General features: G+C 47.9%; 1 protein-coding gene across 5 annotated transcripts in view; it reads right to left on the bottom strand.

Annotated features, from left to right (window-relative positions):
- The window catches only part of ZC3H11A (zinc finger CCCH-type containing 11A), a 56,486-nt gene extending 38,055 nt beyond the window's left edge, over window positions 1–18,431 (bottom strand). Inside the window, exons 1-9 of one of the 5 annotated variants that reach the window (XM_029573799.1) lie at window positions 18,306–18,417; window positions 16,677–16,715; window positions 15,321–15,651; window positions 14,652–14,806; window positions 13,516–13,635; window positions 13,260–13,383; window positions 11,071–11,325; window positions 2,059–2,184; window positions 1,903–1,983 (exon numbers count right to left, since the gene is read on the bottom strand). In XM_029573799.1, coding sequence (XP_029429659.1) covers window positions 1,903–1,983; window positions 2,059–2,184; window positions 11,071–11,325; window positions 13,260–13,383; window positions 13,516–13,635; window positions 14,652–14,705 — 760 coding nt within the window. In that variant the 5' untranslated portion in view covers window positions 14,706–14,806; window positions 15,321–15,651; window positions 16,677–16,715; window positions 18,306–18,417. Of the gene's footprint in view, window positions 1–1,902; window positions 1,984–2,058; window positions 2,185–11,070; window positions 11,326–13,259; window positions 13,384–13,515; window positions 13,636–14,651; window positions 14,807–15,320; window positions 16,716–18,305 lie in introns of all 5 variants that reach the window. The other 4 variants (XM_029573800.1, XM_029573802.1, XM_029573801.1 and 1 more) reach the window with 4 other exon arrangements.
- Between the last annotated feature and the right edge of the window lie 9,450 nt (window positions 18,432–27,881).

Genomic DNA, 27,881 nt, shown 5'->3' with positions numbered 1-27,881 from the left:
TACAACATCTTAATACCCAGTTCCTTCAGGACATGAGGAATAAGGGGTCTCAGCTCCTCTTTGCGGAACAGCTGGACCACCCGCAGGTCATCCCCTTCAGCGATTAGTATCTCCTCTGGGTCAAAAAAAATCTCCGGTTCTGTCCCGGATCTTCCCTGACTCATCGTTAGTTGGATCATTCCCAGGATCACCACCTGGATCATCTTGCAAGCCATCAGAATCATTCAACATTCCCAGTAGGATGGCTAAGACCAAACCGACGGAGCAGCTCCCCCGAACCCCTAGCAGGGGACCCTTTAGAACTCTTCGGGTTCCGCTGCAATTTCTGACTCAGGGGCCATTAACCCCCTGCACCTTTCCAGGTCAGATAGTACTTATGCAGAAGTAAAACAAAATCAGTGGAAAATTCCTCCACATCACTGCCCCCACAAGCTGGCACCTCCAGACCTTCCTCCCCCTGATCCTCAACCCCAGCCTGCATTGCCAGAGACAAATGGGGAGGGGAATCTCTTGGCTCACGAGAAGGTGCCTGCTTCCTACCACGTGCAGCAAAATCTCCCCCCGAAGTTTCTCTGACAGGGCCCTGAGATCAGGTAGCTCTCCTGTCAGCTGCCGCCACCGTGGAGGATCCCTCTCCTCCCGTGGCACATTCGTTGCAAATTGCGGCCGAATTAAGCTGCAAGTGGCCAGCACAACAGGCCCGAAAGAATTTGGCGCACTCAGAAGTCAGCGCCAATGCAGAGCACATGCAGTGCAGTCTGCCTGACTGCCACGTCAAAATCACAACACCTGCAGCATGAGAGACAGGACTGTCCCAATATCACTGCAGGACCGTTCATGATCTCTTCTAGCCCTGTACAGCAGCCTCTAACGCCTTAGGCCAACAGGCCTGATGCTGTAAACTCCCTTTTTCTTAGAGATACAGTCATGCAAAAACAAATAGAAGACAAGATTTACTTCCCAGCTGTTGGATGCTGATTGAAGACTCAGGGAAGAAGACCTCAGGGAAAGAGGGAGCCAGGACCCCATGCTTTCCGAACCCTGGATGCTGCGGGCTAAAGCCGAACAGGGATTGCCCATCTCGACCTGAGGGATGGCCCACGAAGGAACCTAAACACCTCCAAGAGCGCTTCCTGTAATCTTCTAACTTCTTCTCTTTCTTTATCCCTTTTTTTTTTGTCAGACTGCAGGTTTGCACCTCTACCGTCCACAGAGAAATACTGAGGAACTACAGGTGGTATTCTCAGTTAAGCAGCAGTGCCTGAAAAGCTTTTCAATTCTCTACCTCCATCCGCTGGTAGGGATGCAAAACCTACTTTTCTAGACCGAGCTAGGGTATAAACAGGAATCTCTGCTTTCCCACATGTACTATGAAGTTAGTGAGGTACGTGCATACCCGCCAAATTGGAGGAAACAAAATGTACATCCCTAATACGTTTTCACTCATTGCACTATCAAGCAGTGAAATCTGCTGTCAGAGGATGTGGTCGTGACTAGCATGGTGAGGGTTTAAAAGAGGTTTGGACAAGTTCCAGGAGGAAATGTTCATAGAATTTTATTAGCCATGTAGACTTGGGAAAGCGACTGCTATTCCGGGGAGTGAATAATAGGAATTAGGCCTACTTTCTGGGAGCTGCCAGGTACTTGTGATGTGGAGTGACCACTGTCGGAGACAGAATGCTGGACCCTGGACTGACCCAGCCTGGCAATTCTTTTGTTCTTATATCTAGCGGCTCTGGCAATACAAGAATTAGATTTCAGGCCACCACAGTGCATTGTGGTACTTGAAGGCATAATAAGTCTCAGAATATATTTATGATTCAAGTTAAAACCAGAGACTGTGGATGTACCTCTTGAGCAAAGACTGCTCACAAAGTAGAAAAACCATAAATAGGAACTCACCACTTTGCCTACTTCCTTTCTCCTTCTGCTTCTTTGATTTGATTTCTTCAAGGGATTTTATTCCAAAATTCAAAGCATCACCTGAAAAGGAGGCGAGATCTCAGTTGCCATGCAATGCAGCAGATGAGCAGGATGAAGGGAGAATCACAGCACTACCTCTCTTTGGAGGGTTTGATTTCCTCGTGGAGACTATACGTAGCCCATTCGGACTGTCGGAGGACAGCTGCTGCACACTCACTTTACTTTCTTCCCCTTCCTCAGAATACTGATCTGGAAAATAAACTGAATGTGAATTGTTTCCTTATGAGATGACCTGGAGATGAAAAAGCAGAATGAAAAATGAGGTGAATATTGTTATTAGTGGGGACCCCCCCCAGTTCAGCGACTCCGGGTGTTTCTGCTGACAAGTCAGCACATAGCACTATTAGATGGCTCCCATTCTAATTCTTTTATATTACATGTTGGAAAATCGGTTCTTACCTGCTAATTTTCGGTCCTGTAGTACCACAGATCAGTCCAGACTCCTGGGTTTTGTATCCCTGCCAGCAGATGGAGACAGAGAACGTTTTACTGACACTGCTATATAAACGAGTGTGCTGCCTGCAGGCCCTCCGTACTGACCTGTATCCGAGCCATGATGTAAAACCTACGAAATTTAACATCCCACTCCCCCCTCACAACAAACAGAACAGTGATGCTATAACCTACTAGAAAAACTCTGTCCCAGAATATAGGTAAGAAGAATGAGAACAGCATAGAGAACTGTTAACAACTGCATTACAGACAAACCACCAGAACCAGCGCCTGACCCTCCCTTCCCATGGGTGGGTTTCTGCTACTACAGGTAAGAAATACGTTTCTTTTCCAGTACCTACCCGGATCAGTTCAAACTCCTGGGATGTACCTGAGCCCACTAAACTGGGTGAGACCTGGAAAGTGCTGCTCGCAGAGCCCTCTCACCAAAACACGCCACAGCTGGAGCCCTGACATCCAAGCGACAGTGCCTGCTGGAAGAGTGCAAGGGCTTCCAAGTTGCTGCTCTACAAATCTCCTGCGGCAATACCTGTTGCACCTCGGCCCGAGAGGCTGCATGCGAATGTTTCAAATGAGCTGTAAAACCTTCCAGCCCCAGCCAGCTTAGAGATATAAGCCAACCCCATCGCCTGTTTAAGCCAACGCGCAATCATAGCTTTGGAAGCCTGACGCCCCCTCTTTGGCCCATTCCAGAGAAAGAAAAGCAGATCTGACAAGCAAGAATCATTCGTGACCCATCATAGCGATGCCCGCCGAACATCCAAGAGCCTCAGCTCCCTTGCATGAGGAGCAGAGGAATCCAAGTCCAGAAAGGCTGGAAGTTCCACAGTTTGATTAACATGAAATCCCGATACCACACGAAAGACACCCCCCAATCTCTGAAAACTGCAGAAAAGGATCCCAGCATGACAAATCCTGGAGTTCCAAAATTCTCCTCTCAAAGCAAATGGCCACCGGAAACACCACCTTTAAGAGTCAACTCCTTCAAGGTTGCTCTCCTCAAAGGATCAAATGGAGCCTCACACAATGCTTTAAGCACCAGGTTAAGACTCCACGATGGACATGCCTTCCTCACCAGTGGACCTAAATTCTTCACTCCCTGCAGAAAAAGTACAACATCTGGATGCACAGACAGAGTATAACCCTGCACCTAACCATGGAGAATGCCCAGCGCTGCTACTGGACCCTCAGAGAGTTAAAGGCCAGACGTCTGACCAACCCCTCCTGAAGGAAGGTCTGAATATGCGACACTGAAGCTTGCAACACCTTCACATCCCTTGCCATACACCAAGAGTCGAAGATCTTCCATACCTGCACATAAGATAAAGACGTGGAAGTCCGCCTTACCTGCAACAAGGTGGTGATAACCCCTCCGCCTTAGATGAGTCCTCTCAAAAGCCAAGCCGTGAGACAAAAATGAGCTGCCTGATTGGAAAATAGATGGCTGAACCTCAGGAGCCCATCTATGGCCAAGTTGTTGAGATCCGTGAACCAAAAGGCACGTGGCCACTCCGGAGCCACCAGAACTACAGCCCCCAGATAGTTTTCTTTGTGCCATATCACCACCAGAGGCCTCAGAGGAAAGACATACAACAACACATTCTGAGGCCACGGCAGCACCAGAGTGTCGACACCCTCTGCCCTGCTGAAGAACTGAGGGGCCTTGGCATGCTTTCTGGTCGCCATCAGGTCCATATGAGGCAGACCCTCATTCTCCTGCGAATGAAACTCATCGATGCTTCTGAGAGCTCCCACTCTCTGAGATCCAACGTCCTTCGACTCAAAGTTCCACTCCGGCTATGTGTGATGCTGCTATTCTCTTGAAGTACTGCTCTGCCCAGAGGACCCTCCGTGCCTCCTGGGCCACTGCTAGACTCCTGGTCCCACCTTGCCAGTTGCTATAAGACATTGTCTGATAGAATCCTCACCAGTCAACCGCGCAACTATGGCAAAAAAGTAAGTAAAGCGAATCGCACAGTTGTTGTTTCTAACCAACTGATAGACCAAGAAGCCTCTTTCCTTGACCATTGGCCTTGCACCGCCTGATCCTGTTACACTGCTCCCCAGCCCTAAAGACAGGCATCGGTAGTGACCACCGCCCAATCTGGAACTTCCAATTCTACCCCATGCTCCAGAATGGTCCGAAGCAACCACCAGGAAAGACTGTCCTTGCTTTCACCCTCGAGCGGCAGAAAAAGCTGAAACTCCCCCCAACAAGGGGTTCCACCGCGAGAGGAGAGCCTTCTGAATAGGCCACATATGCGTGAATGCCCAGGGGACTAACTGAAGGGTCGATGCCATGGAACCCAAGACCTGCAAATAGTCCCAGACCCTGGGCACAGAAAGTTCCAACAGGTGACAAACCTGACCCTGAAGCTTCAGAATTCTCTCTTCCGTGAGGAACACTCTCCCCTCCCGCGTGTTGAACTGCGCCCCCAGATACTCCAGGGACAGAAAAGGAATGAGATGACTCTTCATGAAATTCACCACCCAGCCTAACGACTGCAAGCTTTGCAGCACCTTCTGCACCGACTGTCGACAGAGTTCCTCAGACTTTGCTCAATATGAGCCAGTCAGTCAACCAGGTACAGATGCATCAGGACTCCTTCCCTTCTCAAAGTTGCCACCACCAACATCACCTTTGTGAACGTGCACAGCACTGTCGCTAGATCAAAGGGAAGAGCTCGAAACTGCAAATGTTCCCCAAGAACCACAAACCATAGAAACCTCTGATGCTCCTGCCTGATCACTATGTGCAAATAGGCCTCTGTCAGATCTAGATACACCAAATAGTCTGCCTTGTGCACCGCCACGATGACCGACCTTAACAATTTTCATGCAAAACCGTGGAACTCTGAGGGCTGCATTCACCCTCTTTAAATCCAGAATGGGTCGAAATGACCCCTCGTTCTTTGGCACCACAAAACTAGATGGAGTATCTCCCTGTTCACTGTTCCTCTGTGGCACCAGCACTACAGAACTCAGTTGTTTCAAGCGCTCTACTATCCCTCTAATCGCTACCTGCTTTACGAGAGGACCATAAGAGGATATGACAAAAGCGTCCCTGATGGGATGTGCAAAATCTAACATGTAGCCATCTCTTACCACCTCAAGGACCGACTGGTCCATGGTAATCCTGGCCCATTCCTCAAAAAAGAGCAATGAATGCTCTTTGACAGCCGGAACCAAAGAGTGGACTGACCCTGCGTCATTGCATGGACTTGGCACCCCCTGAACCAAAACCAGAGGTGTCCTGGGAGGGCTTTCATCCCCCCCCGCCCCAGAATGAAGCCCTGGTCAGGGGTTGCCTCTGCGGACCACTGGAACTCGGACTGACAAAACCTCTGATTGTTCCGAAACCTAGCTTGCGCTGGCACAAACTTTATACTCTTAGGCTTGTCCTCCAGCAACTTGTGCACCTTGAACTCCCCTGGATGTTTCATTATCTGCTCCAAGTTTTCTCCAAACAGAAGCTTCCCCTTAAAAGGGAGAGCCAAAAGCTGCAACTCGGACCACATGTCCGCCAACCAATTCTGTAGCCACAGAAAACGTCTGGCTAATACTGCCATCATCATAATACGGGAAGAGGTTCTAACGGGGTCATAGAAGGCATCAGCTCCATAAGCGACCGCTGCCTCTAAACAGTCAGCCTGCTGCTCTGCCAGTCCCCCTGCAGCTTGCAAATCTTGCAACTGTTGGACCATACTGCTGCACACCACAGCCCTGATGGCCAGAACCGAAATCTCAAAGATCCTCTTGAGGTGAAGGTCCAACTTCCAATCTTGCACATCCTTTAACACAGCCAAGCCCGCCACTGGAATCTTCTTTGTGACCGCTGACACCGAAGCATCCACCTTATGAAGAGCTAACAACTCCAAGATCTTGTCCAGCAAAGGGTACAGCTCAACCATAGCTCTGCCCACTCTCAGCCTGGCCTCCGGAGTATCCCACTCTCGCACAACCGGCTTCTTCTCCGACTTGTGAAAAGGAAACACCTTTGCTGGACCCCGCAGGTCATCCACCACAGAATCAGGGCCCTCCAAGTCAGATTCTTCCTGCAACACTTTGATATAGAAACATAGAAATGACAGCAGAAAAGGACAAAATGGTCCATCAGGTCTGCCCAAAAAGCTTATGGTAGCATCTGCCATGCCACACAGGTCACCCCCATACTTAGTTTCTCAAACTGTCTGAGTCCAATTCCCCATTACCTCTTGCCGGTGAAGCAGAGAGCAATGTTGGATTTGTATCCAAAGTATCAGGCTTATTGGTTAAGGGTAGTAACAGCCACATCAGCAAGTTATCCCCATGCTTGTTTGTTTTCCCATACTGTAAAATTCAATGTTCTTGTTGGTTGCTGTCTGAATCTAATTCCCCTTTTCCTTTTTCCACCCCTGCCGTTACAGCAGAGAGCAATAATGGAGTTGCATCAATATTATGAAGGCTTATTGGTTAAGGGTAGTAACTGCCACACCAGCAAGTTACTCCCAGCTCCGTATCCCCTCTTGAGTCCCTCAGAAGGGCTACCATTAAGCATCTTACTTTGAAGGTGGTATTCTTGGTGGCTATTTGTTCAGCAGAAGGGTCTCAGAGATTCAAACCTTGTTCTGCAGGGAGCCTTTCTTATGGATGTAAGCGGAACCAATGGCCTCCTTCAACCAATGGGCAATCGTGGCTTTCAAAGCCTTTTGATTCTTTTTTGCACCACTCCACAGCAGAAAAAGATGATCCGACACTCTAAAACTGTTGGTCACTTCCAAGTACGCAACAACGCACGCTGGACATCCAAATGCCTTAACTCTGTAGCATGAAGCAAACCTGACTCCAGATTTTGAAAAGCCGAAAGTTCTACCAATTGACTCAAGTGGAATGCCGAAACCAACTTAGGCAGAAAAGATGGAACCATCCTCAACGAATCCCATGAATCAGAGATCCATAAGAAAGGCTCCCTGCAGAACAAGGCTTGAATCTCCGAGACCCTTCTGGCTGAACAAATAGCCACCAAGAATACCACCTTCAAAGTAAGATCCTTAATGGTAGCCCTTCTGAGGGACTCAAACGGTAACTCACACAAGCCCTTGAGGAACAAATTAAGGCTCCTAGACAGACAAACAGCACAAGTAGGAGGGCATAAATGCTTTGCTCCTCTGAGGAAGCGCACCACATCCGGATGCGCCGCCAGGGGTCTCCCATGAACTTTGCCCCAAAAACAGCCCATAACTGAGATCTGTTCTCTCAAGGAGTTGAATGATAGTCAGATCATTCTGCAAAAAGGCCAGAGTCTGTAACAACAAGGCTTGCTGAGGGTCAATCCCTTTATGAGCGCACTAAGACTCGAAAACCCTCCCCACCCTAGCATACGCCAAAGAGGTGAAGGACTTACGAGCTTGTAACAAAGTGGTGATAACATCCTCTGGATATCCCTTTTTCCTTAAATGCTGCCTCTCAAAAGCCAAGCCGCTAGACAAAAGCAATCCACCTGATCAAAAATACATGGATCCCTGACAAAACAGGTTTGGGAGATGTCCCAGCCTCAGTGGACTGTCCACCGCTAGATTGACCAGGTCCACAAAACAAGGTCTTCAAGGTCACTCTGGAGCCACTAGAATTACCCTTTCTGGATGGACCTCTATTCTCACTATCTTGCCCACCAAATGCCACAATGGAAACATGTATATCAGAACGTCACTTGGCCAAGGAATAACCAGGGCATTGACCCCTTCTGCTCTTTGCTCTCTCCTGTGACTGAAGAATGGAGGAGCTTTGGCATTCCACAGAGTTGTCATTAGATCCATATGAGGAACGCTCCATCTGTGGGTAATGAGGCTCATGGCTTCTTTCGATAGCTCCCATTCTGCAGAAAACCTTGACAGCTGAGAAAGTCGGCTTGCACTTTGTCAAGACCCTGCAATGTGGGAGGCTGCCATCAGAGCCAGGTGCTGCTCCACCCAAGACATCAGCATTTCCGCTTCCCGAGCGGCCACTCGACTCTTAGTTCCCCCTTGGCGGTTGATATAGGCTCCCATCATCACATTGTCGGACAGGATCCTGTCCAGTCCACGGCCCAAATGGCTGCGTGAAAGCCACCATGACAGATTAGACCTTGCTGAGTTGGTAAGCAGTAGAGGAAGATGGAACTGCTCAGATACTGAATCCCAGCGGGATAGCAACGCCTGCTGAAGTGGTCTCATATGAGCAAATGCCAGGGAACGAGTTCCAAGGTAGATGCCATGGAGCCGAGGACCCTGCAAGTAATCCCAGACCTGGGGATCCAGGCCTGCAAGAGACTCCAGACCTGGGACTACAACTAGAGCATACGCTCTTCCGTGAAAAAAACCTTCCCACTCGGGTATCGAAATGCGTACCAGAAAATTCAAAACTTGCGAGGGGAGAAGCTGGCTCTTGGAAAGGTTCACTATCCAACCCAACAATTGCAAGCGGCGCATCACCACCTCTACTGCTTGCCTGCATAGATCCTGAGACTTTGCCCAATCCAGCCAATCGTCCAGAAACGGGTGCACCAGAACACCCTCCTTCTTGTGGGCCACTGCCACCACTACCATCACCTTGGTGAAGGTCCACAGAGCTATCGCTAAACCAAACGGAAGAGCGCAAAATTGAAAATGCTCTCCTAGGATCATGAACCGGAGAAATCTCTGATGGTTTGGATGGATCCAGATGTGCAGGTACACTTCAGTCAGATCCAAGGATGCCAGGAACTCTCCTCTTCATAGCGCCGCAATGACAGAACACAAAAGTTTCCATCCGAAACTGCGGAACTTTGAAAGCTAGATTCACCTTTTTTAAGTCCAGAATAGGGCAGAACACCACATCCTTTTTGGGCACCACAAAATAGATGGAATAACGAGCCCTGCCTTGCTACCAGGATTCGGAGGGTCAGTGGTCCCCCGGCATCAGGGGCCACTGAAGAGACTTCCTCAGATGATTCGGACCAAGGTTTGTCACAGAGATGGTGCCCCAGAAACTGATCCGGATCGAGGTCCACAAGATCTGGCCAAGGAGCCGGCAAAGGTCCCAACGATGGACGGAGACGATCCCAAGGTGCTTTGCCTTTTTCAGAAAGATGAGCTGGGTCCCCTGATACTGTTTGTCCTGGCGGAGTTAGGTATAGCGGCTCCTCAAGAGGAATCAGACCAGGAGGATGTGGATCCAGTCATGGCGGGCTTGCAGGGTCCGGCCAAGACTTTTCCGTTTCATAAATCTGTGAAACAGTTGGTGGTCAGGTACGGGGATACTCCAGAGACTAGTCTTAAGGTGAGCCGGGCCATGGATAAGCTGTATCCGTTGCCTGAGAAAACTCTGGAACTCCTGAGGGTTCCGAAGGTGGATGCATCCGTCTCTGCAGTTACCAAGAGGACGACCATCCCAGTGGCGGGGACCGTGGCTGTGAAGGATGTGCATCTTAAGAAGATATTTGAGGTATCGGCACTGGGCATCCAGGTGGCAGTCTGCAGTAATTTTATGCTTCAAGCATCACTGCGGTGGGTGCAGCAACTACAGGAGAACAGACGTTTGTCACCCTTGGCGTCTCAGCGGGCAGATCATCTCGAGGCCACAGTAGCTTATGGCGCAGATGTCTTATATGACCTCATTCGTACTTCTTCCAGAGCAATGATGTCTGTGGTCTCAACCAGGAGACGTCTTTGGTTGGTGTGAAAGCTTGCTGGACAGACTGGATGAGCCATTCGGTCTTCTTCTGCTGTCATTGCACAACCCACTTCTCTGGACTGATCCTGGTACATACTGGGAAGGTGGGTTTTTTTTTTAAACTTGTTGGTAAAGTTGAAGAAGCAGAGGAATGAACTTCTCTGCAGCAGACCTGAGGTATGCTTCGTCTCTGGGTCTGTGCGGGGGAGGGACTGAACCACCAGTTTCACCCCTAGCCAGGCAGGTCACCAGGTAGGGTGCTAGGCTGAGGATCTCAAGGGGCAAAGCCCCCCTAGGCACCCAGTAAAAGCAAGGGGCAAACACTGTTGCTCACTACAAGAAATGAAAACAAGATTTTTTTTTTTTTTTTGAAAACTGAAATTAGAAATTAAGTACTTGCTTGATCCAAATAAGACAGAAAGAGGGAGAAAGTAGACTTTCCCAAACAATCTAGCTGACTAGAGGGGAGCCGCATGGTCTGCCATCTGCATCTGCTGGAGATAGAGAAATACTGAAGGGATGCATGGTGAGCACTGTCCTGACACAGGATATCCCTTTAGTTTTTTCTCTGTCTCCATCTGCTGGACAGGAAGCTCAACCCACTGTCTGGACTGATCCCGGTACGTACAGGGAAATAGCAGTGTCAGTAAAATTTTATCTGTCTCCATCTGCTGGCAGGGGTAGAAAACCCAGGAGTCTGGGTTGATCTGGGTACGTACTGGAGCCTCACTTTCTAATCCCATTTCCCCCAAAAAAGCCTAATAAATCAGGCTCCTAATCATGTAATATCCCAATCATCCTATCAGATGTAGCGCCATTTTTAACAAGCCAGGCCAAGGTTCTTGGCAAGGTACATAATAGTCACATTAAGATAAAACAAACTAATTACAATTAATTATAAATTTGAGAGCCCATCTAATCCTGGCACCTGACTCCTCTCTCTCTGAGAGTCAGTAAGTGGCTTACCATCATCATCCTCGTCGTCATCAGCTGCATTAATTACTACAGGAGGGTGTGTGGGGCTCGGCACGTTGTCAGAGCTTTCCACCTTCATTACTCCCCGCAGCTGTGGTGATGAATTGGCTGGCACTACCAGTTTATTCTGAGGCACTGAGAGTTGGGCTGCTTTCACTTCCTCCTCCACTGGCTCAGGCCTCAGGATTACAGCTGCATGACCAGTGACAACATCTGTTAGTGTCAATCCATGAGAACTTTCCGTACCTAATAGTACAAACAACAGATGAGCATGTGATGCAACTCCTGGCTACCACAGGGAGTCGTGTGTTGCTATCCAACACATTTACAATTCCCTGAGGACTGGTTACAGTAACTGGAAGCATGCATTCTTGTGCTAATGCACCAGTGCTCTTCTAAGTTTGGATACACCTTGTTTATGTGCAATGTCAGATTCACAAAGCTAGGGACAACCTAGCAGGTCTCTGGGCTGCACTGGGACCCAGGCTTTGGTGATGGAGCTTCATAGCTATTTTTAGTGAAATGAGGCCTTTTCTATAGCAGCACCAGCTCTACAGAATTCTCTTCCACAAGAATTGCACCTGCTTTCCTGGTCAACGACCTTCAAGAATCTGCATTCAGATGCTGGCCCAACTTGTCAAGTAGCTGAATATTTTATGAATATCTGTATTTTAGTTTCTTTAATTAAGAGTTCTTAGTTTGTTTTTATAATTGTGAATTTTTTAAGATGTGAACTGCTTTGAGCGGCATATAAATGCTAATAAAAATAAACTGATTAGACAATCTCACAATTATTTCTAGCATTTCTTTGAGGTACAGACAGAAGTAAGGACAACAACCTGAGCACATACTGCTGGCTTTCAGCTAAAGGATTCAGGGATTTTGCTAGTGATTTCTCTAAAAAGTGTATTAAAATCTGACTGATACATAATAATGACTGTGTGTCTGCATTGTAACTTCTCTGCTTCTGTGGGTTTCAAGGTTCTGCTGCTAAAAAATGTAACAAAGCTTTATAAACTAAAGCATAATACAAATTCTGAAATACCAAAAGACCAAGTCTCTTTACCACAAGGATGTTTACTGAAATGTAAAACACAGGGGGGGTAGATGTTCAAAACTAGCGCGCAAGGGGGTGCACAATTGTGCAACTTGCACGCCCCGATGCCCGCGGCCTTCCTCCGTTCCCTCCCAGGCCGCTCTGATTTCGGAGCGGCCTGGGAGGAAACTTCCCAACCCCCTAACCTAACCCTCCCTTCCCCTTCCACCCCCTAGCCCTAATCTAGTCCCCCCTGGACCTTTGTCCTACCTGTTGCGCACACCGGCAGCCTGCCGGCACGTGAAACCCCGGCACAACGGCAAAAAGAAAATTATTTCTTACCTGCTAATTTTTGTAGAAATTCTGTAAACTATCCTCTAAATGAACTGGGGAACCAAAGGTGCAACTGCCATCTGCTGGAGTCAGAGAAATACTGAAGGTTTACAGAGGGCGCACCAGTTATCAGGGTCCGCCCTCTCAGTTTTTGCTCTGACTCCATCTGCTGGAAGGGGGACATAACCCACGGTCTGGACTGATCCTGGTATGTGCAGGGAATGGCCGCTGTGCCAGGAGCCTCTGATCACGCCCCCTCCCCTTTTTCGAAGCCCCGGAACATACGAGCGTCCCGGGGCTTTACACGCGTCGCTGGGCTTTTCTAAAATAGGCCCGGTGCATAGGCTTTTTAAAATCTACCCCGTACTGAATTTGTATGAGCGATCACACTGCTGGAGAGATCTGCCAGAAACTTCCAAGTGACTCAGACTGGGTGCTGTCAAAGACAGGATTGCTGGGCTCTACATGGGTGTGTCCATGCTGATCTGGTCCAGCATGGACACACCCTGAATCAAGAAAGGATTGACACCGAGCATCAGAAGCTCATTCTATGTAAATCTTGATACAGTGGCTCATCCTGGCATCAATTCTTCACTAATCCACTGAACATTTAGCCAAGAAAATCACAAAAGCATAACACAACTTTCATCTAATCCATCAGCATGTCTGGGCACCTTTCTTGTCCCTCCAGCAACGTGATTTACACTTTAGAACACCGGCGCAGTAAAGAGACAGGGTTTTTTGACGCTCTACTATTTGATTGCTGAGGTGTGAGCTGGTTTAAGCATCGAGGCTATTTCTTGAGTCTCACATTTGCTAGGTGCTAGGAAGATTCCATCAACATAGCGCCCTCGGGTGTGGTGGAAGGCACAGTTTGCCTTTCGACATCCAGAGAGCTGGTTCTCCCAGTAGCATGGAATCTCGCTGCGTTTCTTCTGCAAATGATAAAATAATGTGAAAACATCATGTTTGAAACCATGGCTGATTCTCAGAAGCGACCTACAGAGCTTTGGGAGTGACCATATCTACTGCAGGCCACACTAGTGTAGAATAAAACCTCTACTTACATCAATCTTTGTGTGCCGGAACTTGCAGACCTGCCGATAGCAGCGCCCCTCTTCCCACAGCGTACAAACTGTCTCGTTTCCCAAAGCTGCTTCACAATGACGGAATGGACAACTGTCACCCTATGACAGAAAGAGCCAGCTATAAAAATCCAAATCCAGTGGCAGGAGGGGTTCAAATACAGCATTGGCATCCATTAATCTTTTGTCTCTCTCGTCCTGCATACCCTCTGTTCCATTAATAGGTCCCCACACTAAATAACATGCATTGCTCTGTGCCATGTCCTCTACCACATACACACTACACACAGGCAGCACCAAATTTCTCTTCCAAACGGGCCGATACAGTACAGTGCGCTCCGGTGGAGCGCATTGTTAGCCTGGGGTTGGACGCGCGTTTTCAACGCGCTAGCTTTACCCCTTATACAGTAAGGGTAATAGCGCGTCAAAAACGCACGTCCAACCCCCCTGAAACTAATAGCGCCCACAACATGCAAATGCATTGTTGATGGGCCTATTAGTCATTCCCGCACATTTTACTTTCAGAAATTAACGCCAGCCAAAGGTCGGCATTAATTTCGGCCAGCACTGGGGAAGTGCACAGAAAAGCAGTAAAAACTGCTTTTCTGTGCACCCTCCGACTTAATATCATGGCGATATTAAGTCGGAGGTCCCAAAAGTTAAAAAAAAAAAATAAAAAAAAAAAAAATGTTAAATTGGCCGGCAGCCCGCTGGTCTGAAGACGGACGCTCAATTTTGCCAGCGTCCTGTTTCCGAACCCGTGGCTGTCAGCGGGTTTGAGAAAAGACGCCGGAAAAATTGAGCATCGGCTGTCAAACCCGCTGACAGCCGCCGCTCCTGTCCAAAAAGGAGGCGCTAGGGACGCGCTAGTGTCCCTAATTTGCCTCTTCTTCCCCCCTGAATCGCGCGCACAGGAGAGTGGCCACTGTGCTCGCCCGCAACCTTTACTGAATCGGCCTGAAAGCAAGTGCTTGGCTCTAAGGCATTGAATTTCCCTTCCTCCAGGGCCTAGAAGTGTCACTGCTAAGTCTCCAAGGCCTTGCTGGTGCACTTAATCAGGTTTTCTTTTAATTACCCACAAACTCGGAAGCCTTGGAGGCAGGAAAGGTCTCACACACCTTGGTGCAGGTGGAATAGAAATAGAAGTAGCAATCATCTCCTTGATTGGACATACTGGCTGGGTCCTTATCAGGCCTGTCCTCCTCTTTCCTCAAGAGACCCAGATCACAGGCTCTTCAGACGTCAAGCTGAGCTACAGATTTTCAGTTGCAATCTTCAGTGGAAAGGATAAAGGAAGAAAGAGCCAGAGATTAAAATAAGGACACCAGTTCTCTCCTTCAATAATCACAGCACATGCATTTGTAACTAGAAGTTCATCCTTAATACTAAAATGTGTTCATTGATTGTCTTTCTGTTTAAATGCCTCTCTCTCAACCCTCATTTGTATTTCTCATCTAATTGATGCACCGTTGTGATTCTCACCTGGAAGGGCGGTATACAAACACCTAAATAAATAAATAAATGCATAACTCCCAATAGCAGAACAGGCCATGGGCTTCCGCTAGCAGTCATGGAAGTAAACCTTCCAAGAGGTTTCTGTTTACAGACCCAGCCTCCTTACCTTACTCTGAAAATAGCTTCTTTTGCTTTGGAAATGCTTTTTATCTTTCCAATTGGTGCTCCTTTGTTTTGACTTGCAAAGAACTATGAAAAGTGCATTTCAAGTCAGTTGAAATGAAACAACATAAAGAGCTGTGTTGCAGCCCCGTCTCGCGAGACCCACTTACCTTTAGGACCTCTGTGTGTCTATCAGTCTTGAATGAGTCAGTTCATGTCTCCTGCAGGCTGAAGGAACCATCGATTCCTGAGTTAATAATGAAGGGGGTTTGAGAGAAGTTTCTTCCTTGTGGAAACCGCCACAAGCCCAGGACAAACCCTTCTAAAATAATGCGCAGGCAGCCGAATTAGCCAGCTCTTCACCAGTTCATTTCTGGATAAACCGGAAGTTGAGAGTGGCTACATAAAAGAAGCTCCATCTTCCAGAGACAAACTTTTTTTTTTTTTTTTTTTTTTAATATTCAAGAAGATCCCAATTTCTGGTCTTCGAGATTTCTTCACCTATCAAGATAAAAAAAAAGCTTCCCCTTTCTTTATTATTGGTACAAGGTAAAGAAACATAAGTGAATGCATAAACACATACAGACAACTTCAAGCACAGTAAAATCAGAAAGGGAGAACTCAAATACTGATGGATTTTTACATATGCATGGATAAAAAATGGAATAAAGGAAAGCAATCAGAGCTTATTTGATCATCAGTTTTCAATAACAGCAGCCATAATTTCACCACATTACAGAGATATTTCTGCCATCCACTCATGGGGGCCAATGGGGATTAAAAGCCATGGCCTGCCCACGTTTCCCTTCATTATTAAGCATTCTATTAAGACTCCCCCAAGAGTAACTCCATAGTTCAGGGCTGCTTAACTCTTTGTCCAGCCTATGTCTCTGTACATGACTAGACACACAACAGCAAGGGGATCTGCTCACATCTCTAATAATGGACGATAGAAAGACTGCACCCATGATCTACTTGTACATCTTGTACATCTGTGGATGTACATGCTCACCACAACGTTTAATTAAATTAGTACAAAGATCCATGCACATAACCCATTGCAGAGAAGAGGAACCGGTCCATTTCCAACAAGAAACTTAATATATCACCATTTTTGTCCAATGACCCTTACATTAAACAAATAAAGAACTGCGGTAATGATGAGTAACTGAGCCACAAATGATGGCATCAGCATGCACAAAAATATAAGGGTACAGGATGAAATGTTCTTATGACAATAGGATTTTATGCTATAAGAAGTAAGGTGCATACTAGAGTGTGACACATAAGTGCATGATATAAAAATTTTGGCTTAAGACAATATGCAACAAAAAGTTTCAGAATTAATTTGATGGGCCATTGGTTCCAGTCCCTTGCCTGGAATGAAGCTAATTACTGTGGGTGAAAGCAGAGCTGTAACTGCTGTTGGAAAGCCATGACAAAGTCCAGAATGCAGGACAGGTCTGTACTATTCCTTACAAATACACAGTGTACCAGGAATAAAATGGTTTGAAGCCCTTACTCACACCAAACACAAGCCAGCTTGCCAGGAAAATTTCCCACATCTAAAAATCAAGAAAAGGAAAACAAAAACCATGGTTTTGTGTTAGTGATTCAGATTTAAAGTAAATAAAGATTTGTGTCATAAAACTGAACCAACTCCGTATGCAACTTAGTCACCTCAGAAATTCTAAACCCCATCTGCTCACTGTGGATGCGTAACTAGGGTGGGAGCTTCTGTTCAGGCCCGGAAGCACAAAAACCAAGGTCTGAACTAGCAGTGATAGACGTTCCCCTCTTCACACATCCTTAGAACTGGCAGGTTTCCACCAATGGAACCAGTGCTTTCTAGGTGTGACCACCCTGCACATCTCACATGAACACTACTAGCTTTACTTTGAAAGAACCTGTTGTCAAAACGAACTACACAAGTCACACATTGTTCACCAAAGAATGTTGGTAAATTCTCTCAAGTCCTAGAGAGCTTTTGTCTTTTTAACCCTTTTCTGTAGACACGGGTTATACCTCAGCAATCCATACCCAGCAAAAAGTAACGCTGCAGGAAGCCTTGGAACTAAAGGCTCTTCCTTGGCGCAACAGGTGAATGTTTCTTCCCAAAGTATCCTGAAACACCTGAAGATGTTCTTATCTCTAGAGAAAGTCCTACACAATTGGTCAAACAATGCAGTGTATGTGTTAAAGCCCTTGTCCATCATAGACTATATTATGTGAAATTATGAAGCCATGAATGAGAGAGTACGTGAACAACCACATGTTGCTCAGGTAATGGAATTCTTTTGCTGCCATGAGAGGATGAAAGGGGCACCTCAAAAGTAACTGAATGGGCAATAGCAATTATTAATCAATGGCTTTGTCAGGAGTCCATAGATCAATGGCTACTTGTATGTTTCGGACCTGTGCTTTCTTCACGTAGATGCTCATCTCATGGCACAGCCTTTGTGACTAAATATGTCCAAGACACAAGTTACCACAACTTGTGATAAATGTTCATGGGTAGAAGCAAAAGGCCGAGTGAACAAGCCCTCAGCAGGGAGCTGTACACATTTTCAGATACAGGTAGCAGGAAACGTTGTGATGTGCAAAGAGAGGGCTTAAGGCCATCGTGTTGGCATCATCTTGGGAGGAAGGACAGGAGAAGCTGCTGGCTCATCGGTACCTGCGACTTCCTGTTTCCAAGTGGCCGCCCAAACAAAGAAAAGGCCTGCAGTTCCTTCTCCCCGGTACCACTCGCCATGGAGCACTGCAGCAGGGGGAGCGTCCCCCGGTGCACAGGTCAGGCCCAGCCTCGGAGGCACAGGACACCTTCCTGGGACCTCTGCTGCACCACCACCACCACCCTGAGCTCGGGCACTTTTACAGGGAGCACGGAGCACGGCTGTGCTGGCCGGGCCACTCCGGGCTCTCCCTGCGGGGGCCGCGACCCAGGCAAGCGCCCTGGTTGCGATTCTCTTTGGGGAGCTCAATGGGCCCTGCCCGTCCTGCCGCGGCGCCTCTCAGCCGCTCCCGCTTTATGCAACGCGACAGCGAGGCTGCGGCCCGGACCCAGGCCCGGCTTCCTCCGGGCACCCCCTCTTGTCCCGTCCCCGCGCCAGGGGGCGCCACGGCGAGTTATGAACCGGGAAAAACCACTTTACCGAACCGCAGCGCGCCGCCGAGCCGCCGCCGCCACTTCAGCCAGGATGCCAGCGTCAAAGATGGCGCCACTATATGGGCACTGCCACACCAAGGCCAAACATGGCGCCCGGCCTGCCTTCACCTCCGGGTCTGCCAGCAGTTATCATGGAGGCTGTGACGTGAGCTTAAAGCAACAGTCCCCGCCTAGCTCGGACCAGATTAGAGCGGGGGACGTTCTTTTAAATTAGGAAACGTTTACTTGGCCAGTTTTCCGGAGCCTCTTGTTCCCACTTAAGGTCTCCAGCTCTTGTGAGATATTGAGAAGGGCTTTATAGGACCAGGCTAATGCAAGCACCATGCTTTGGTCAAACTAACTCCCAGTGCAAGCGGAGGATCAGGGCATCCAAACGCGTGGGTAATAGTGCTCAGTGCTTGTAAATTCCATGGCGATGAGGCAAAAACTCACCAGTGGCCCAAGGTGCCCTTTTAACACGGCACCTGTTGTGCCAACTCCAGTGCTTATGTTTTATCCTATTTTCTTCAGACAGATCCTGCTTCCAATGCTTGAAGGACATTTTATGGGGCTAAAATAGCCTCTTTCACCTCACCTTTTCATTTTATTTGTTTAATTTTTTTTAATTTAAATGTAATTGTAAACCATTATGATGGCATTCCCAATGTGACGGTATAGAAAAACCAATAACGGTAATCATTTTGCCTTCCTTTCTTAATATGTGGAATACATCTGGACTGCACCTCCAGGACTGTATTTTAAACAATGTCCATGCCTGTTGAACACTTTTAACCTCTGCAGCTGCACCTCTCAGTTTTTTTTCTATTTTCCTCATTTTATCAAAGTTTCCCTTTTGAAAGTTTAGTGTTAGAGCTGCAGATTTACTTATTGTCCCCCTTCCAGTTATTAGTTTAAATTTGATCATGTTATGATCACTGTTGCCAAGTGGCCCCACCACCGTTACCTCTCTCACCAAATCCTGCATCCCCCTAAGAATTAAATCTAAAATAGCTCCCTCTCTTATTGGTTCCTGAACCAATTGCTCCATGAAAGTCATGTATTCCATCCACGAATTTTATGGCTCTAGCATGTCCTGATGTTATATTTACCCAGTCAATATTGGGGTAATTGAAATCTCCCATTATTACTGCACTGCCAAATTGGTTAGCTTCCCTGATATCTCTTAGCATTTCATCATCTATCTGACCATTTTGGCCAGGTGGATGGTAGTATACTCCTATCACTATACTCTTACCCAACACACATGGGATTTCTACCCATATAGATTCTACTGAGCATTTAGTCTCTTGTATGATCTTTATCCTGTTGGACTCTATACCCTCCCGGACACAAAATGCCTCTCTATCATTGCAATTTAATGTGTACCCTGATATAGCACTGTCCCATTGGACATCCTCCTTCCACCAGGTCTCTGAGATGCCAGTTATGTCTATCTCATCATTCACTTCTATACACTCTAACTCTCCCATCTCACTTCTTAGACTTCTGGCATACAGACATTTCAAAGTGGGTATTTTGTTTGTATTAACAACCTGCTTTTCAGTTGATAGGGATAAAATGGAATCTTTTAGCTTAGATGAGTTTTTAATTATAGGCACTTGGACTTACTTATTATTGGAACCTCGCAGTTGGTATGCACTAACTCTCCTGTTTCATTAGTATTGTTCTAGGATACCTCCCTCTGAACCATGCACTACTGGGCAACTGTCGGCTTTCCTCCTTGTTCTAGCAGCTAAGCACCCAGCAGTGCACAACCTGGGCTTCTTAATGCATGATCAGACATAATTCTGCTGCTGCTGCATCTCTATCCTCTTCTTTTCACTCTAATAATCAATCACTCTGCCTCCCCTTCACACACCCCTTGTAACCTCTGATTCACTTTTATATTCAGACATCCACCTGTTCAGCATGAGGCTGATGCAAACAGCTAAGCCTTAAAAAAAAAAAAACAACTTTATGTTAACTCCCACTGCAGTAAGCTAAGGATGTGCTAATACTCTGGGAGCTAAGAAATGCACCCAAACCAGAAAATGTGCAAAAGGCTTAGCCTGCACCAATCATGCTTTCCACTTATAAATTGTTTTATGCATACAAAAGTTAGCATTTGTTGTGCACATAAATCATATTTTATGTGTGAAAACCATGTTTTGTTTTGTGTATAATGGGGAAATTACTTACCTGATAATTTTGTTTGTCTTAGTGTAGAGAGATGGATTCAGGACCAATGGGTTATGGGCCCCTGCCAGCAGATGGAGACAGAGTAAAGTGGCAAAGCTGATGTTACAGTACATATACCCATGCAGTGACCTCAACTCTCCAGTATTCTCTTCAAAAGTCACTGTGGACCTACTAGTGAAAAGACTTGAATAAAAATATGATTAAAAACATAACTAATTGTACTCAACCAACCATAAACACCGCACTTCAGTAAGAATATAGCTCCCTAATCTAGGGACTGGATGAACTCTTATCTGTGATCACTTAGATTCGAGGACCACCCCTCGGCAAAACCCATGACACCATTCTTGAGCAGCCATGGGCGGGATGCTGAGTCCATCTGGCTACACTAAGGAAAATGAAATTATCAGGTAAGTAATTTCTCCATTTCCTTAGTGTAGCCAGATGGACTCAGGACCAATGAGATGTACAAAAGCTACTCCCGATCAGGGTAGGAGGCTGCCCGTGGTCCAGTCAACACTGCCCGAGCAAAGACTGCGTCCTCTCGGGCCTGTAGGTCCAGGCGATAGAACCTGGGGAAGGTGTGCAAGGAGGACCATGTCTCTGCTCAGCAGATATTGATGGGTGACAGCAGTTTAGCTTCCATCCATGAGACTGCCTGAGCCCTGGTGGAATGAGCTTTAACCTGAGAAGGTAATGGCTTTCCTGCCTCCACATAGGCTCCCATGACCATCTCCTTAACCCAGAGAGCTATGGTAGCCCGCAAAGCTGGTTCATCCCACTTCCTTCCACCGTGAAGGACAAACACACGGTACATCTTTTGGACTGGTTCTGAGACTTGCAGATACCGCACTAAAAGTCTCTTGCCATCCAAATGACGGAGGAGACGATATTCTGTGTTCTTGAGTTTATCTAGGGATGGCAACAAAGTGGACTGATTCAAATGAAACTCTGAGACTACTTTGGGCAAGAAGAATGGGGTACTATGTAGCTGTAACACCTCTGGAGTAATCTGGAGGAATGGCTCCCAGCACAACAGATGCAACGTGCCAAGCATATAGCTACCAGGAACACCATCTTCAAGGTCAACGAGCGCAAGAAAAGACTGCGTAGTGGTCAAAATGAAGGACCTGCCAAGAATTCTAGTACTAAATTGAGATTCCACAAGGGAACCGGTAACCGTAAAGGAGGTTGAAAGTGCTTCACTCCCTTCAGAAAACGGGCCACATCAGGATAGGCTGACAGGGAGGCCCCATTTACCTTATCCTTGAAACAGGAGAGAGCCACTACCTGCACCTTAAAGGAGTTAACAGCCAAACCTTTATTCAAACCATCCTGCAAAAATTCCAGAATAAGTGGGACTTTGACAACCTGACACCACATTCCTTGCACCAGGCCTCAAATACCCTCTAGACCCACATGTATGCTAGGGACATGGAGAACTCCCAAGCGTGGAGTAAGGTGACAATTACCACCACAGAATATCCTTGCTTCATTAAGCGAGTTCTCTCAAGGGCCAGACAGTAAGACAGAATCGAGGCGGATCCTTGTGAAGGACCAGTCCCTGCTGTAACAGGTCCCTGTGTGGTGGAAGGCACAGTGGATTCTCCACTAGGAGTCTCCACATGTCCGCATACGATGAACGCCTGGACCAATCTGGAGCTACCAGAATGATTAGGCCCCTGTGGTGTTCAATTCTGTGAATGACCTTGCACAACAGGGGCCACTGAGGGAAGACGTATAGCAATTCATCTTCCGGCCAGCTCTGGATGAGAGCATAGATTCTCAGGGTCCACGGATCTCTTCTGCAACTGAAGAATCAAGGAACCTTCACATTGTGGTATGTGGCCAGCAGGTCGATTGACAGGAGGCCCCAATGATCTACTATAAGTTGAAATGCTTTGGCCGACAACCCCCACTCTCCTGGGTCCAGACTCTCCCTGCTTAGAAAAACTGCTCTGACAATGTCTTTTCCTGCGATGTGGGAGGCTGAGATCATCTTAAACGTACTTCTATCCACTCTATCACGAGGTCTATCTCCTATGAAACCTGTTGTCTCTTGGTTCCTCCATGGCGGTTGATGTAGGCTACCGTCGTCGTGTTGTCAGACATCACGCGGATCGCCTGGCCCTGTAATCTATGGGTGCACTGTAAACGCACCAATCTGACTGCCCGAGCCTCCAGGCGATTGATTTCCCAGAGGACCTCTTCTTCTGTCCACCGGCCCTGGGCCATCAGCTACTGACAGTGAGCTCCCCAACCCCAGAGACTCGCATCTGTCATGAGAATCAGCTAGTCTGGGGTGGACAGGGGTACAACCCTGTTCAGATGAGCTTCCTGAAACCACACTGGAGGTGACAGCAGACTCTCATCAGTAGGTAGAGACTAGCTGAATAGTCTTGAGACTGGTTTCCCACCTGATAGCAGAGAATGTTGAAAAGGATGCATGTGTGCCCTTACCCACGGCACTACTTCCAAGGTTGCTGCCATCAACCCGAGAACTTGGAGATAGCTCCACACCGTCAGGCATACCATGTTCCCCAACTGACACACATGGTACATCAACTTCTGTATCCATGTGGATGGAAGAAAGACTTTGCCCCACCTGGTGTCGAACTGGACTCCCAGATACTCCAAGGATTGAGAAAGCTTGAGGCTTCTCTTGGCCAGGTTTACTACCCAATCGAGTTTCTGTAACAGGGAGATCACCCTGTTGGTTACGAGGAGGCTATCTTCCACGGTCTTGGCCCGGATCAGCCAATCGTCCAAGTATGGATGCACCAGGATCCCTTCTTTTCTTAACGCTGCTGCCATGACCACCATGATCTTGGATAAGGTTCTGGGAGCAGTAGCTAAGCCAAAGGGTAGCGCCCGAAACTGATAATGATGACCCAGCACTGCAAAGCGTAGGAAACATTTGTGTTCCTGCTGGATTGGAATATGTAGGTAGATCCAGGGAGGTTAGAAACTCTCCCAGTAGTATGGCCAATATCACAGAGCGTAAGGCTCCATGCAAAAATGAGTTTCTCGCAAGTGACAGTTGATGCTCTTGAGGTCCAGGATGGGGCAAAAGGAATCTTCCTTCTTGGGTACAACAAAATAAATGGAATAATGCCCCATATTTTCCTGGAGCGTAGGTACAGGGACTAAAGCCCTCATCCTGAGAAGTCTTAGAAGTGTAATCTCTACTGCCTGCTTTTTATGCTGGGAGTGGCAAGGAGACATCATGAATACATCCCGAGGAGTGCAGTGGAATTCCAGTGCATATCCTTCTCAAAAGACTTCCAGCACCCATTTGTTGGAAGTAATCTCGACCCACCTTTGGTAAAAAAAAGAGACAGGTGATTCCCTATCTCCTCATCCCAAAGGTGGGTTGAAAAAATTTCATTGTGGGTTTCGGGATGAGCCTGACCCCAAACCCTCCCCTCTCCTTGGCTGTTTGGTACGAAAGGACCAGGACCTCCCAAGGGGACTAAAGCTCTGAAATGTTGAATTTCTGAAAGGGCAAAAATGCTGGGAACCCCTGGAACGACCCTTCATAGGCAAGGGGCGCTGTGGCTGCTTACTCTTATCTTCCAGTAATCAGGGAACTGGAGACTCGCCCCATTTACTGGCCAGCTTTTCCAACTTGCTTCCGAATAGGAGTGATCCTTTAAAGGGCATCTTTGTAAGATTAGCTTTGGAGTTTGCGTCAGCTGACCAGTTCCACAGCCATAGCTGTCGTCTGGCTGCTACCACTGAGGCCACACCTCTGGCCGATGTACAGACTAAATCAGAGCCTGCCTCTGCTTAGAAGGCAGCAGCAGGTCCCATAATCGCTCTGGAATTCACCCTCCAAGTCATCAGTCTCCTGCGAGAGAAGCAGACATGAACGAGCCACCAGAGTGCAACAAGAAACGACCTGTAAGGTCATTACTACAGCATCAAAGGCTTGTTTCAGGATGGACTCAATCCGTCTATCATGTGCATCTTTTCAGGCCACGCCTCCCTCCACTGGGATAGTTGTTCATTTAGAAACGGCACAGACCAGTCGCATCCACTTCAAGAAAATGCAAATATTCCCTTACTGCTGGGTGCAGAGGGTAGGGAGCTTCCAATGCTCAGTCCCCTTTAAAACTTGCTGCTGGGGCATCCCATTCCAGATAAATCAACTCCTGGATGGCGTCAAACTTCAGTTTCTCAATAGAATCCATCCCAGGAACTCCCAGCATCTTCAGGGTCTGGGAAACCAGGGCCGGCAATTCGTCTCTATGGAAAAACCGCAACATGGTCTGATACGGTTCTAAACCAAAGGGGGGATTTCCCCATCTTCCAAGGAATCTGTATCCTCCTCTTCATCTGCGCCATTTGGGTCCCTGCCGGGGATACCCTTGGAAAGGTGAGGCACGCCTTGGAGTCTACCGGTAGGAACGGGAGAGGGAGGGGCCACCGGCTGAGATTCTGTCTGGACAGGGGTGAGACAGCAGACTGCGCCTGCACAAAGGCTTGTAGCCCCTGGAAAAGGCAGCCGGATCCATGCATAACCCCGGGGATACTAAGGTCCAATGTACTTCCAGTTAAGGCAGTGGCCAACCCATCATCCGAATGGGAGGAGCCTGGCTTAGCAAAGTCTGAGGAGATCAATTCTCCTTGGGCTTCCTTGCAGTGCCAACATAAGTTGGAGTCCAGGTCAGTCTGAGAGGCTCTAATACGGCCAGCATTGCAGAGAGGAAGACGTTTAGTTTTCTTGTTTGGTGGTGCCATCGGCAGCAGTAGATGTGCGCTCTTTTGGCTGGTGCTTAAATTTTATTTGTGTACAATTCTGAGTGTGCAGGCGGGGCGCAGCAATGCACACGCACAGCCCGTGTGCATTGCTTATGCACTTACTGATGTCCTATGGAGAGCAATAAGGCACTCAATAAAATGCGTGCAAGATGGTGCCACTGCAGCCTACCACGTGGTGTGCCAACCAAGCCTACAGCGGGGCCTAGCCCACTGGGGCTGCTCAACCTGCTCGCAAGCCCAATTCCCCTTACCTCCAACGGAAGCGGGAACGACATTGGTATGGCGCGCCGAGCTCAGAGTCCTACCGAAACTCCATCTGATCATCTCTGAATCCGGAGGTAATCTTCCTTTTTTTTTTTTTTTTTTAAACTTACCTGGGCTCAGCGCTTACCGGCTGAGTACAGAGAAGGTCTCCGGCTGCGGGGGGAGAGGGCTTTGGCTGTCACCGCCGTGCTCTGCTTCCTGTACCCGCCGCCTTTCAGCTGCTTAAGCAGCAAAGTCCACGCCAGGAACCGGATACCGGACCAAGGCTCCCCTGTGAGGGATCTGGGAAATCACCTCAGGAAGTCTCAGCTGTGAGAGAGAACTTTAGGTATCACCGCAGGAGAGCGGGGCTCAATCTTTATCCAATGTAGAATTTCTCCTTCCAAAAAGTACAACAGGGCCCTATAAGGGAGAGGTACATCCACCATCTGCTGGAAATGGAGAATACTGGAAAGCGGAGGTCACCGCAGGGCTATATGTGAGGTGGCATCAGCTTCACAACCTGACTCTGTCGCCATCTGCTGGCAGGGGAGCATAACCCATTGGTCTTGAGTCCATCTGGCTAGGAAAAACATGTTTTCTGTATAGAGTACAGATCCTGGCACCAGAACTCCACCTTGGCCTAGTTTTCCCAGCGCTCCTCTATGCATTGGATGGGGGAGGGGGGTAATAGCTAATGCCTCCATTAGCATAAGGATTTCCATGGCCAGGGCACTAACGTAAATGAACAATCAAGCCAATACAGTATTTTCTGCTTTCCTGTAAACTTTTTGGGCTCCTCAAGAATTAATGCTTACTCCGGGCGCATATTTTTTTTTTTTTTTTTGCATTGGGGGAAATAGTTAAAAGCCTCATGAACATGAATGTATGTGATGAGCGCTATTAGCCATGTGTTGTATAGGGAGTTATGGCCTTGCGCTGTGGCCAGCGCCCACTCTTGCATCAGCTGTAAAATTTGCACGCTGCCGAGCAACCCTTACTGCATTGGCTTGGGGACTTGCCCCAGCAAAGCTTTTTCTTCATTGTTCTTTACTTCATTCAGTCACCAGGGCACATAAGTCTCGATTGAAAGCTAATGATCCCAGAGCATTCGTGTCCAGCTCTCTGCCAGCGACAAACATGGTGGGTAGGACTTCTTCGGAGTCGGCCTCGACGTGCCTATTGTGACGTATTGGCAGCTCGGCAGAAGCCGCCACAAATCAAGATGGCAGCCACAATGTCTGTGCTCGGACTCCCTGCACTTCAGTGTCTCTCACGTATCTGAACCTTAAATTCTGGCAGCAGGCACGCTTCCTTCTGCGCCTCCCTAGCACAGTGCCGATGTTGAATTCCAAACCCGTGACTGAAAACTGCTAGTTGTTGCCCTGAGATGGTGGCCAACTTTTCCATGGACTAATACTGGATACCCCACTAAACTTCATGCTTGGGGGGGGGGGGGGGAGGTTACAGACTACTGTCAGTTGTCGATCCACTCATTACTTGACTTTCAAGAACCCCCTTCAATATACTTTGTATTATAAAAAGTTATTTCAACACATCAGCCTCTCTCATGCAGTTTTGCTCTCTATCACAACTAAACACCTACCTCCATACTTCCCCATAAATACACTGCCTCCTCTTATACACACACACCCAAACGCACAACCTCCTCTCTCATACCCACAGCCTCTGCTCTCATACGCATATGCACACTCCCAAACACACAGCCTCTTCTTATACACACACACTCCCAAACTCACAGCCTCTGCTCTCATACGCACATGCACACTCCCACACAGCCTCCGCTCTCATCTACACATGCACACTCCCAAACACACAGCCTCCACTCTCATACGCACAGCCTCCACTCTCATACGCACATGCACACTCCCCAACACACAGCCTCCGCTCTCATCTACACATGCACACTCCCAAACACACAGCCTCCGCTCTCATACACACATGCACATTCCCAAACACACAGCCTCCGCTCTCATACGCACATGCACATTCCCAAACACACAGCCTCCGCTCTCATACGCACATGCACACTCCCAAACACACAGCCTCCGCTCTCATCTACATATGCACTCCCAAACACACAGCGTCCGCTCTCATACACACCTGCACACTCCCAAATACACAATCTCCTCTCTCATACACACAGCCTCCACTCTCATACACACACGCACTCCCAAACACACAGCCTCCGCTCTCATACGCACTCCCAAACACACAGCCTCCGCTCTCATACGCACATGCACACTCCCAAACACACAGCCTCCGCTCTCATCTACATATGCACTCCCAAACACACAGCGTCCGCTCTCATACACACCTGCACACTCCCAAATACACAATCTCCTCTCTCATACAC

The sequence above is a fragment of the Rhinatrema bivittatum genome, chromosome 12 (genome assembly GCF_901001135.1).
Source record: "Rhinatrema bivittatum chromosome 12, aRhiBiv1.1, whole genome shotgun sequence".
In the NCBI taxonomy this organism is placed as follows: Eukaryota; Metazoa; Chordata; class Amphibia; order Gymnophiona; family Rhinatrematidae; genus Rhinatrema; species Rhinatrema bivittatum.
Note: the sequence above shows the minus strand (reverse complement) of the source record. Positions and strands in the feature narration are given on the sequence as shown.